General features: G+C 44.6%; 1 protein-coding gene across 1 annotated transcript in view; it reads right to left on the bottom strand.

The window, feature by feature from the left end:
* The window catches only part of Irf2 (interferon regulatory factor 2), a 106,479-nt gene that overhangs the window by 54,990 nt on the left and 38,119 nt on the right, over positions 1 to 13,370 (bottom strand). Inside the window, exon 2 of the mRNA XM_051169660.1 lies at positions 12,300 to 12,438. Coding sequence (XP_051025617.1) covers positions 12,300 to 12,359 — 60 coding nt within the window. The 5' untranslated portion in view covers positions 12,360 to 12,438. The remainder of the gene's footprint in view (positions 1 to 12,299; positions 12,439 to 13,370) is intronic.

Raw genomic sequence — 13,370 nt, 5'->3', positions numbered from 1 at the left:
TATTTTACCTTCCAAACGCCAAGCAAATGCCAGGCAAACGGTTCTGAGCCAAAGAGCTATGGTAACCAATGTATTCCTTGTAGTACCTGGAGTGTGTAGATACTCTGACCTCTCAATACTGGCACTGATTAATTTGGTTCACTAAGGGTTTGTTACGGACTAGTCACTCCTTCTAGACTTACTCTATGTTATAAGCTCACCAGCGTCTTCCCCTGTTCTCCCCATCTTTGCTTCCACATCCATCCTAAAACAGCCTCTAAGTCCCTGCATCCAGCGTTCTCTTTCGATACCAGCCTCTCTGCTCTGACCCGAGGCCGTGGCTTTCCCCTTTGCTCACGTTCCTTTTGACAACCACTTGCGTGGCTAGAATATCTTTCCTCCACCGGGCCACGCAGAGCCTCCCCTGCTCCCCGAGCCTCCCACTCCCACCAGACTCTACAGCAGTCTTTCCTTTGCCCACCCAAGCGCAGCCACTGCGCAATCACTGCTACAGCTGCCCCCAACTCTCCACTACGTCTCCATACTCGTGTCAGTACATTTACGTTCAATCTGACACCTGAAATCGAAGATGACACGGACTCAGGCTGCCTGAAGATGACATCGACTCAGGCTTCCACTCCCTAAGACAGTCACGGGCAATGTGACATCACAGTCCTCTCCACAACCTGTAGCCGGCTCGCTTCTTTAATCCCTTCCCTCCAGAACTAACTGATGGACAGATGAATGTGGGTCACGATGATTCGTGCCTCACAATTCACTCTTCTGTCTTGCCAAGCTCTGCCCTGTGCCCTGTCCCAAGCTAGAACCAAGAGGACAAGCACCGTTACACGAATCAGCAAGGGCCTCCCCTTTATACATGGGAGACACCCCCCTCTTTTCTGTACCCCCTGCCCAAAGCTCAAGCCCACTGCGCTTCCTGCTCACAGCAAGCTCCCCCTTCCTCCTTGGCCTTGTCAGTCTTTAGCCACCTTCCAAGACCTAGCCTCTGCACTTCCTCTCAAGAAGGGCATGCCAGATCACTCCAGCCTGAAGCTAGCCTTCCTCTTCCAAGTCCTACACCACTCACAGATCTTACCCTGATGATCTGAGAACCGGACATTGCTGTAGGGCCCCTGTTTTAGAGTCTCGGCTTTCATCTCATCTCCTATTGTGCCTATAAAGTTCTCAGCTGTGCACAGCCTCACTTCCCTGCAAATTGTGAGCTCTTTGAGAGGATGAACTTCACTCCCTACAGTAAAAGGTATAATCTTGCAAAGCCAAGTTCTGCCCTCTACACGGTAAATGCGCAACATCAGGATCAGGCAGGTTTTAAGCAAGCCAGGCAAAGCTGCCATGGGAGGGTGGGCTTGTGCAGCATCTGCAGGCTCCAGGTGGCCACTCTTTTGAGACAGTGATAAAAACCTTGGAGCCATTACAAAAGGACATGGGATGATGATGAGCAGTCACCAATACAGCTGTTTGTCATGAATCTCCAATTTGTTCCATTCATTCGCTGACTTACTCATCCATCGCCTATCCATTCAAAGATCTGGGACTGAAAATGAGAGTCTGGGAGATGGATAGGATCAAACATCTTGCTTCTCACAGGACTCAGTAAAGAAGGGAATTAACAACATGAAGAGTCCTGTATACAGGTGTAAGGAGTTACCAAAGAGTTCTGGGAGCACTGGGAAAAGCCATACACACTGCTGCCACCATAAAGGTTCTGCCCTGTAGGGTAGTGACCACAACCTATGCAAACCCTCTCTTAGAAGAACATTTCAAGCCATGGGGTGGGGACAGAGTAGCAAAATCAGGGGCAGTTACAGGGGTCATGTGTAGTCAGCAACGGTCTCTATTTCTTCTGAGGTGACATAACAGAAGTGCTGCTGGCATGCCTAAACTCAGTGACAGGGCAGTTTGAGAAGCGCCCGAGTAACCTTGCTTCTGGTGCAAAATCATCTCGCTGTGTTTCACGCTATGCTTTCCCCCCCCCCAACCCCAAAATAGCCTATTTGGAGAAAAATGATAATCACCTGAAATACTTCATGAAGCTTTCTCTCATTTAAGCCAACAGTGCACAAGGAGAGTTATAGCTGATATACATTATTTCCAAGTTCTGTACATGGGAATTATGCTACTAAAAATATGTTTGTAACCGCAGAACGTGTCGTTAGAATGCTTTCATGGTCAAACAGATTCGTGCAAAAGGGGGAAATGCAAGATGCCTGGCACGAACGCACCCGACTGAAGTCAAACAGGGCGGCAGTCGGCATTCTTGCTGCCCTGCTCCTACTTCAGACTAAAGCCCTTTTCACACTCTACTTACTATGACACATTTTGCATCTCTGTGCTTTTTGCTGATCGTCTTGTCATTTAAAACACCCCCAAAAGTAGTGCTGAAGTCCTGTGGTGTGTTTCTAAACACACACACACACACACACACACACACACACACACACACACACACTGACGAAAATGTCCTGACCAGAGTCACACTAGAGGCTGATGTCATTCTAAGAGAGAACTGAAGATACAAACATACACCAGGAAGGAACTATGGATATAGACATAGAGAGAAGACAGCTACACAAAGGCAGCAACAGAGACCCGGTGAATTGCCTCCCACCTCCCACTCCTCAACCCCCCACCCCCCCCCCCCACCGACCCCCCTGAACCAAGGAATCGCTAAGGCTTCCAGAATCAGGAAACAAACAAGGATGGAGCCTCTCCTCAAACCTTCAGAGCAAACAGGCACCTTGATTTCTTTTTTACTTGTGGTAGAACTGTGGCAAACACATTGCCGGTGTTTTAAGCCACACCTTTCTGGTATTTTGTTATGGCACCCACAAGGACTACCATAGGAGGGAGGAAACACAAAGACCTCAAAGGAGAAGGACCAGCAACCAGTCAACAAGAGGGAGGACTTGAGAGACCAGCCTGACCCTGCAGGCCCCGGCAGGCCATTGTGCAACAGCTTAATCCCAGAGAGAAAGCTGACAGGCTCCTAGGCCCTTGGACCATGCTCTGAGAAGCCAGGATGCGTACACCCTTTAATTTTTACACATGAATTGCCTGGATGTTTGGTGGCGTCCTACGATGTCTGGTCTTTCTGGCCGGCAGATCTTTTCCACTCATCTAACTTCCAAGCCTTGCTGCTTTATCTGTCTGTCGGCCCATCACTAACAGGAATTCAGTTCAGCCCAGAGTCAAAGTTTCTCTCTCTTCTCTAGCCATGATACTATAGCAGATAGTTTTCTTTTGCTTGCTCCTCAAAGGTCCATATGCCAGAAACTTGGTTCCTAGTGCAGTAGGGTGAGCTGGTAGAACCCCAGGAAGCAGAAGCTACTACTAGGCGTGGCGTCTCCAGTGTCCCAGGTAGATTCACGCCGTCTCTGGAACAAGCGAGGCTCTAGGGGATTGCAGCTGTTCCTGACTGAATGGAGCTGGAGAAATGGCTCCATGCTTAAGAGCACTAGCTGCTCTTTCAGAGGACCAGAGTTTGGTCCCTAGCACCCACGTGACAGCTCACAACAATCTGTAACTCCAGTTCCAAAGAATGGGATGCCTTCCTCTGTCTTTCCCCAGGCACTGCATGCAGGCAGGCAAATACCCACACACATAAAATGAAAGTCAATTTTGCAAAAAGGCAGGCGGGGGGGAGGGGGGCTTTATAAACAAGCCTTGCGCCACCCCTAAAACCTCGTTCTAACCATTCTCTGTCGCTGTGATGTCAGTTGTAAGAGGTGTCTACCTCCTCTATGCTCCTGAGCCTCCAAAACTAAAAATCTTTTCTTCATGAAGACCCAACCTCATGTGTTTCATTTCCGGAACACAAAATAAAAAACTAAGACGAATAGACGCATAAAGATGTTTAATAATTTTCTGAAATTTATTTTCATTTTTTTCTCCCCATCGCCTATAACATGTGTACAAAGACTATTATACACTGTGGCCGAAGGACACACTATTTTCTTCTGTCCCTTGAGGGTTCATTCAGCCTGACATTCTAACAGAAGTATCCTACTATTTCTAATAGCTACATCTTAAAAAAAAGTGATGACATCATCCTTGCTTTTGTAATCACTTACAAAAACATTGCTAAATTTCCCCAACCAGGGTTTGCTCAGTGCAGGAAAGTACACAAACGAACAAACAGAAAACTGACTCCACAAAGCTGCCCTCTGGCCACCACATGTAGACCATGGCACAGGCTCTTATCTTTGAATAGGAAGAAAGTACTTTTTGGTTTCTTTCGGGAAACCTCATTGGTAGCTAGCCTCATCACCCTTGTCATTGGAGCACAGCTTAAATAAGATTAGTTACTTGAATGCAGACAATGGAACATTGTGACAGCTGATCTGATAACTAAGATGGTTCTAATGACAAGAAGCGTACAACATGGATGCACAGGACAAACGGATGACTTACTGTCCAGGTAGGACAGAGCCAAACAGAGCATGAGATTTCATCACTCCACTCAGCACAGTGCATGATTTAAAACGTCATGTTTATTTGTGGAATTTTACATTTAATATTTAATATTATCAGAACACCATTGACCCCAGGGCAACAGAAACCACAGGAAGCAAAACCCGTGATAAGACAGAACCACTGTTTGGTTATCAGTCCTGTCGAGGCCACTGCAATAAAGCCATGCAAGGTACTCGCTGTGATTAATATGCCATGAGTGGTCCCCATGAAGTCACCAATGCCATCATCCTGACCAGTGCCATCGGCAGCCATGCTTAGTTCCCAGCTAAATCACTGGCATTTGTTTCTGGGGATACTGATGCAATTTTTACAATAGTAATACTGTTTTCTGATGTGCCAGGTATTAACACCACAGCTTCATTGAGTCCTGTTATTTAAATGTTGCGGCCCTAGGAGATGGAGGCTTGATTAGGATATGCCTAAACCTACAGAGGGATAGACTGAAGAACTGCTGAAAGGCAACCTGCTGGGGAGCTGAGATTCTATCAGGTGTCTGTGCTGGGAATCCCAGGCTCCACCTGTCACTCTAGGAAACCCAAAGTTAGGGTGGCCTCTGAGTCTGCTGACCCTTCCTTCTCCAGGTTCCCTTTCTTACACACCACCAGCACATGCATCTTCCTACAATATGATTTCAATTCTGTTGATTTTATGTCCTTCTAGAGATGCCTAACCATCCCAGAGGCACATGCTGACCCCTGGGAGGTCGTGGGGCCCAGAAGCTGATCAGGACTTAGGACACATTCAGGTGACTAAGCTGACAACTGGAGATCAGTACCCAACCAGGAAAAAGGAGGCCCTGGTTTATAAGTAATAAGTGTTATATAATGTATATTATATAACATATAATGTAAGCTTTATAAGTAATAAACTAAGAGAGGCTTGAGGTGTAACTTAGCAGTTAAGAGTACTTGCTGCTTTTTCAGAAGACCCAGGCTTGTTTCCCAGCACCCATGTTGGTGGCTTGCAACCACCTGTAACTCCAGCTCCAGGGGGATCTGACATCTCTAGCTATCAAGGGCACCCGCACTCACATGTATTTCACACACACACACACCATGCACATACACACATGCACACACACATACATACACACACTTAAAAATAAAAGCAAATGAAAGTAAATAAATAAAAATAAACATAAATGGATGGGCTCAGAAAGTGGCTCAGTCAGTAGAGTACTTCCTGTGCAAGCATGAGGATCGTAGCTGAATTGCTGGAGGTGAAATTAAAAAAAAAAAAAAAAAAACACTATAAATAAATAAAGTGCTGGGTTTGGCAGCACACATCTATATACATTGTTTTGGGAACATGAGTAGGAAGGATCTTTGGGGCTTGCTTGTTGGCCAGCTAGTCTAGCAAAACCAATAAGCTCCAGGTTCAATAAGGGACTCTGTCTCAAAAAAATAAAAGGGAGAATGGCTGGGCAGTGTGAAGCACATCTTTAATCCCAGCACTTGGGAGGCAGAGGCAGATGCAGATGGAACTCTGAATTTGAGGTCAGCCTGGTCTACAAAGTAGGTTCCAGGGCAGCCAGGACTACACAGAGAAAGCCTGTCTCGAAAATTCTAAATAAATAAATAAAGCAATTGATAAAGACATGTGATGTTGACCTGAAGTTTCCGTGTGCATACAGTCACATGTGCTCACACTCCTCTGTGTACGCATGCACACCAATTAATCTAAGTGAAAACAGGCTAATACCAAAGATGGAAGCTCAGTTTTGAATCATCTCAACCTCTGATCAAATTAAACTAGCGTAGAGTTGCAAGAAAGTAAGTGTAAATCTTGTGCTGAAAAAGGTAACATTATCCAAGGGTTAACTGCACTCTCTGGAGCTCTCCTTACGTAGTCACCACATCCCATCAGCATAGGCAGGAACAGGAGGATCAACAACACATGACCAGCAGAAACAGCCCCATACGGTACAGACACAGGTCTTAAGCAAATGTAACAGTTTACCAAGATACATAGAGCAGATGTCTTCAGGCTTTTATTTTAGACAGGGTTCTCCCTATGTAGACCAAAATGGCCTCAAACTCACAGAGATCCACCTGTATCTCCCTCCCAAATTCAGATTGAAAGCCTGAACTACCACAGTCAACCCTCACACAGTCTTTAAAATAGCTATATCTGATATGTTTAGAAAAATAAAAGGCAAAGGTGGAAATTTTTGTCAGATGAACTATTTAAAAAATTAAAATTATAGAACTAATGGATGTTATTAAAATTAAGAACTCAATGGATGGGCCTAAAAATAGCTTTGATACCTGGGAGTGTGGGGGAGATGGGGTGGGGGGAGGCGAATACTATGTGAACCAGAAAACAGGTCAAAGGAAATATACAGAATGAAGCTGAAAGGCAGAAAGATGAAAGCATGTAAAAAGAAGAGCACAAACTCCACAGAGAATACACTGTAGAGTTTAAATTTTGGGTGATTTGAAAGTCTATGAAGGTGAGAAAAAAAAGTGAGGCAAAAGAAGGCCACACCAGACATTTTCAAATCACAGATTAAAAGTCACTGAAAACCCAAACAGGCAAGCACAAATTAAAATACACACACACACACACACACACACACACACACACACACACACACACCCCTAAACAAAACAAAGAAACAACCACCAAACATCCCAGACCTATAAGCTCTACAGCTCACTGCTGCATAGATGCAATGGTAAACAGAGGACCACCAGATGAAGCCCTGGGCCAGCATGGTTCAGCAGGCAAAGGCTCAAGCACCAAGCCAGATAACTGTGTTCAGTCCTCACAGTGCCATGATGGAAGGAGACAAACAACACCACAAGTTGTCCTCTGACCTACACACACACGCACACACACACGCACACACACACTGTAAAAAATAATTCTAAAGGAAAAATATTAAAGGAAAATGACTGCCTTGTGTACTTTTATTCCCTCAATAATAAAGATAAAATCAAGGCATTTTTTAATTGAGACAACAACCTATAGATTTCCACCATACATTAAGCATGGTGGAACACCCTATAACTCAAGCACTCAAGAAGCCAAGGCAGGAACATTAAGTTCAACGTGAGCATGGGTTGCACAGTGAGACCCTAATTCAAAAACAAACAAATAAACAAGACCAGGGCGTGCGGAGGGTAACACTAAAATTAAAAACTCACAGCTGTTACTTCTCCAGAACTTTCTATACACAGTTTATCAGCTCACTACAATATGAGTCATTGCAGACAGGTACAAGATGTAATGAAGGAAAGGCAGGAACTGAATTAACAAAGACAGGGGTAAGTTTGAGTCTGTGTCCTAGAAGCTGACAATGGTCATGCCACACCCTAGCTCTCCTACAGCTATGTCATTTAAAAAAAAAATGCTTGTGAGGGCTCTTGTCACTAACCAGCCTTCCTCACAGAGCCATGCCCCCAGCCCCACTGGATGCTCTCATCTTCAAGGCGCATGGTGTATGGGTCTCTAGTTACCCTCAACAGAGAGTTCTTAGCCCGTGGTGTTACAGGGAACTGTGCCAATTGCTGTAGTGAGGGTGGGAGTGCACAAAGATATAGAAGATGTGACCACTACCCTCAGGGAACTCATAAGAGGACGTGAAGACATAAATCACATAATGCTAACTAATAATTCTGTAATTATCATAATAAAACAAAGCAGTGGAGACCAGAGAGCAGTCTGTGATTAATTGCCAACTAAGTTAACTCGTTCACAAGGAATATATAAATCACTATTAATTGGATTTCCAAGGAAAGCATTATGACAGAGGACAAGCATAGAGGATGGGAGGAATGGGAGGAAATGCCTGGCTAAAGAGAGTTCAAGAGGCAAGCTGGGTAAAATGAAAGAGGATCAGAGCGGGGCCGGGAGGGGTGTGTTTCTGATGAGGACAGAGAAGTTGACTCCCCGCGCCATCACAGGTAAAACTCCTGAGTCGTCATCCTCACTGGAGAAATAAGTCCTACATATGTAATGCTGATCTTCAGTAACACTCACGGCAGCCCTAACCGCTAGATACCGTTATTTCCATTTCGAGATGAGTCAAAGGAGCTAAAGGGAAACCCATCCCCAAATAATAATAATAATAAGTTAAACAGAAAAATTAAAAGGGAAGGGACATGGGGTCCAGGAAAGAGAGATGACGTTCCGTCTGGAAATGGAAAGAGGGGGAAAAAACCCTCCTGTAAAGTTAAGAGACTATAACAGAAACTTACAGTAGTAATTCTTCCTTAGCATGCAATAGTCCTTCTTCAAGTCCGAGTTTAATTCTTTTTTTTTTTTTAACTTTTTTATTCAATGAATTTATTCAGATTACATCTCATTTGTTATCCCATCCCTTGTATCCTCTTGTTCCTCCCTCCCTCACCCTTTCACCCTATTCCCCTCCCCCTATGTCTGTGACCTAAGGGACCTCCTCCCCCACTCTACAGTCATAGGCTATCAAATCTCATCTTGGTAACCTGCTTATTCTTTCTCTGAGTGCCACCAGGAATCGAAGACCCAGAAATGAATCCACAGACATATGGTCACTTGATTTTTTACAAAGAAGCCAAATCTATTCAATGGAAAAAGGATAGCATCTTCAACAAATGGCGCTGGTCTAACTGGATGTCTACATGTAGAAAAATGTAATTACATCCATATTTATCACCGTGCACAAAACTCAAGTCTAGATGGATTAAAGACCTCAATATAAAATCAAAGACACTAAATCGGTTAGAAGAAAAAGTGGGGAAGAGCCTGGAACATATTGGCACAGGAGACAACTTCCTAAACGGAACACCAACAGCCAAGGCCTTAACATCAACAATCAATAAATGGGACCTCATGAGGCTGAGAAGCTTCTGTAAGGCAGAAGATACTGTCAACAGAACAAAGCAACAGCCTACAGACTGGGAAAAGATCTTCACCAACCCTACATCTGACAAAGGTCTAATATCCAAAATATATAAAGAACTCAAGAATTAAATATCGCCAAACCAAATAACCCAATTGAGAAATGAGACTCAGAACTAAAGCGAGTTCACTTCTTATATGACGTTCTATAGACTTCACACCGACTGTTGTGTGCTTCTCGGCAACACTGAGAACTTCCAGGAAGAATTACACAATGGGGAGAGAGCTGGAGCTGAGCAAAAAAAGTCACCATGATTTCTCCACTGTATTCATCCCAGGGCTTACTAGGAGGCAAATGCTTCCCACACAAGACTTCGTTTAAGCTTCCAACAGGCCAAATGAGGACAGGCTCTCATCTTCATCTTGTAGCGGAGGAAATGAAGCCACTCACTTAGCTTGACCTCAGAGAAGTGACCTAGCTGAAGCTCAAATCCAGATCTCTCAGCCTCCAAAGGCCAGTCCAGAACCCCAGATAGCTCTCTAAGGCAGGATGCAATCTGTTCTGGGGTTTTGTTGTTGTTTGTAAGATTGGTATTCTTGGTTTGTAATCAGCACCTTGAATATAATTTTAGTGAACTGAAGTATAAGATAAAAAAACATAAGAGGGCACTACAAGTAGAGTCAGCATAATTTTAAGAACTTCCTTTTGTTTTGTATTTTATCATACATGGTACTGTAGTGTACTGACTGAAACCAATTCAATGGTTGATAGTTTTAAAAGAATTACATTCAGACTAAACTGCCCCTCAACAGTGTGTGTGTGTGTGTGTGTGTGTGTGTGTGTGTGTGTGTGTGTGTATGAAACAAGAGGCAGAAAAAAAGGATTACATGGAGACAAAAATAAATAAATCCATCCTTAGTAACCTATGGGCTACTGGGAGATAGAAATGAATATACAAGAGTTTGCTGGCCTTTGCTCGCACTAAAATAGCAAATTTGGAGCTAAGACAATATGACGTGGTATGGTAAGGAGGAGGTGTGAGACCCTCACACTCGGCTGTGTTTCCTATTTCTCTGTCTGTGGCATTTGTACCTATCACTCCACTTGTTCAGGTAGGATCCTGGAGGAGTAAGTCAAAAACTGCCAGTCACGAAACCAGAAAGATGTTTTGACATTTCTAGTGGAGAGCCAGACACAGGAAAAAATAAATCCCAATGCTATCTACACCAATACAAAGATGATTGAAGTCAGAGTCTTATTAAGCTTCGTCTTTCTTTCACAATTCGCTGTTTTGTGAAACCCTTTAAGGGACGTATATCAGACACATCAACGAGTACATTTCAGGCAGCTGGAGAAACGGCCCAGTCATTAAGAACACATGTTCCTCTAACAGAAGACCTGGGTTAGTTCTCAGCACCCACAGTGGACAGCTCATAGCCCTCTGTAACTAGTTCCAGGGGATCTCACGTCCTCTTCGGCCACTGCATGCTCATGGCTCACATACGTACACTCGGGCACACACAGATACACATAAAATAAGTTGTTTTAAAGTGTCAAGCCGAGAAGATGGCTCAGCAGTTAAAACACTTCCCACAAAAACCTGAGGAACTGGCCCCTACAACCCATGTTAAAAAAAAAAAAAAAAAAGCCAGGCACAAGAGCATCCATCTATAGTCCCCAGCGGAGGAGAGAGAAATAAGGGGGATCCTGGAACAGGCTGGCCAGACAATCTACGTGAACCAGCTCTAAGCTAAGTAAGGTATTCTATCTCAAAAATAAGGTAGATTTAAAAAAAAAAAAAAAAGGAAGATAAGGAACACAGCCAATGAGAACCTCTGGCCTACATTGGTGCACACTTATCCAAACCTTGTGTGTGAGCACACAGTGAGGGGGAAGAAGGGAAGGAGGGAAGGAGGGGGGGGGAGGGAGGGAGGGAGGGAGATTGAGATCTCAGTCTTTTATTTTCTCCACAAAGTGAAAAACAATTCTATTACCAGGTAGATGGCCACCCCCAAAAGCATCATGAGCATAGTCACCTTTTCTGTGCGGCATTCATCTCTACAGCTGCTGTGCATGCAAGGCTATCATCTAGAGAATGCTGACAGAAAACCCCTTACTTAGCCCCAGTCTAGTGAGACTGTCCAGGGCTTGAGAACGGAGATCGCTTGCTTTATCCTAGAGTAATCGCGATGTGCCACTAAATGGGGGAATCGCTGTCGCTTAGTGCCTGTTAATCCAATGTCCTTCTGCATCCCTGATGTTTAACAGGCATCTCCGAAAGAGTCACGGGCCAAGGGGGAGGCTAATGGATGAATGGAGTTCATTGCTAATGGAAAACAAATGCACATGAAATTAACTTTCCAAAATGCCTTTATCACAAAACAGGCTTCCCATGCTGAGAATCGTAAGGATTATAGTTTAATATACCTGCTTTCCACATTGAAGTAGGTGAGTTCTGGGCCCTTTTAGAGAGATATGCAGGAGGTACCATAGCAATTTTACAAAAATGACTACCCCTCTGGTACTCAAAGAAGAAGAAGCCTTAGCTTCTGATTGTAATGTATACTGTTGCCTCACCACCATAGACACAACAGCAAAACTGCCTTAGGGTCTCCATATGAATGCTCTAAAGACACTAACATCTCACCAGTGTAGGGTATGACAGGTGACATCGTGGTCATGCCAGAAAGCGAGTCGCATTGCAGCCTCCTAAGAACAGTTCCTCTGCCAGAGAGTAAGCCTCGAAGGTGCACGGAGCTTGTGATGCTCTGCTCATGCACGTTGCTGAGAGGCCCCATTGGGCTTAAACAGCAGTTCGGAGACAAGTGTTCAGAAGCCCGGCTCAAACACACTAACTGGAAAACAGATAGAGCTCTTTTTACGTCTAATTGGCCCCTTTGTCCTTACTATTTGTTATTTGTCATTATCATTTCCCTCGCCCTCCCACCTACTGCCATGCCTAGCAGTCAGCTGCCATGGTTAGTGATACTTCCTTCCTCACCTGGGTTGCCCAGCAATCCTGTAGAGGCCACTCTGCCTTCAGTGTGTTTCCATATTCCATTTGGCAATCTCAGAAACAAGTCTGGAGTGGTCACTCACATGTTTAGAAAGCTTGTCATGACTTTCCAATTGGTTTCTTTCTGAAAAAGTCCAGGCGTCTTATCATGACCCTCAAAGGCCCTTCCTAGGACTCCAGAATTCTCCAGAATCATTTTAGTATGTGCCCACTGAGCACAGCAACCCCAACTTGTTTTTCTGTTACTTGACCTGGCTTTCTTGATTCCCCTCCCTAGAACATTCTTTGGCCCCCTGTGTATTCCGACACCATAGCTCTACCATTTCCTCCCTACAAATGGCTCTCACCACCTCTCCTTGCTTGCTTATGCTGCAAAAGGTCGTGATAGGCCAGATGAATGCTCTGTCACCTCCACTGATCTTTCAGAGCCTCCTCAGGTCTCACAAACGTCATTTCAGCTTTCCCCTTCCTCAAGTGTCTGGATTCACCTCCACCCTCAACAGCAACAGATGATCTTGGAGGTGACTTCATGGAGAATACAGACACCAATGGGCTCTTCCTTCTAAATTCCTGACTCTCCTCCACCCTCAAACTTCCGTGGACTTTTGCGGCCTCCTTTCCTCTGTTTTCAGCCTGGGTCATTGCCACTCAGCTGCTACAAACCAGTGTGGCTTGAAGCCATGCCAACGTTGACTTCTGGCCTAGTTTGGGATCTCCTTGGGACAGTCAAAATAATGGTGGATGGTCAATTAGATGCATGTGGCTGGAGCTTGGGGAAAGGTCCGGTCAGGAAATAGTTAACCAGCCATCTACAGATTATCAAATGCTAAATGTTATTTCTTCAACAATGTCTCCCCCACAACTTAGGACTCAAAACAACCCCTCCTCCCCTCGAAGTCGTAACACAACCTCCAACAAAATGCATGCTTACACTGTCTTCCAGTCTCTGTTTCATTTTCCTGTGCTTTAATCCCTCAAGACAAAGGCCCCTCTAGTGCCGGAAGCCTGTGTTGATATTGTTACATGTATAAAGATGCATGACTATAGCCTTACACT

The sequence above is a fragment of the Acomys russatus genome, chromosome 27 (assembly GCF_903995435.1).
Source record: "Acomys russatus chromosome 27, mAcoRus1.1, whole genome shotgun sequence".
Taxonomy (NCBI): domain Eukaryota; kingdom Metazoa; phylum Chordata; class Mammalia; order Rodentia; family Muridae; genus Acomys; species Acomys russatus.
The sequence above is the reverse complement of the archived record's forward strand: the minus strand, read 5'-3'. Positions and strand labels throughout refer to the sequence as shown.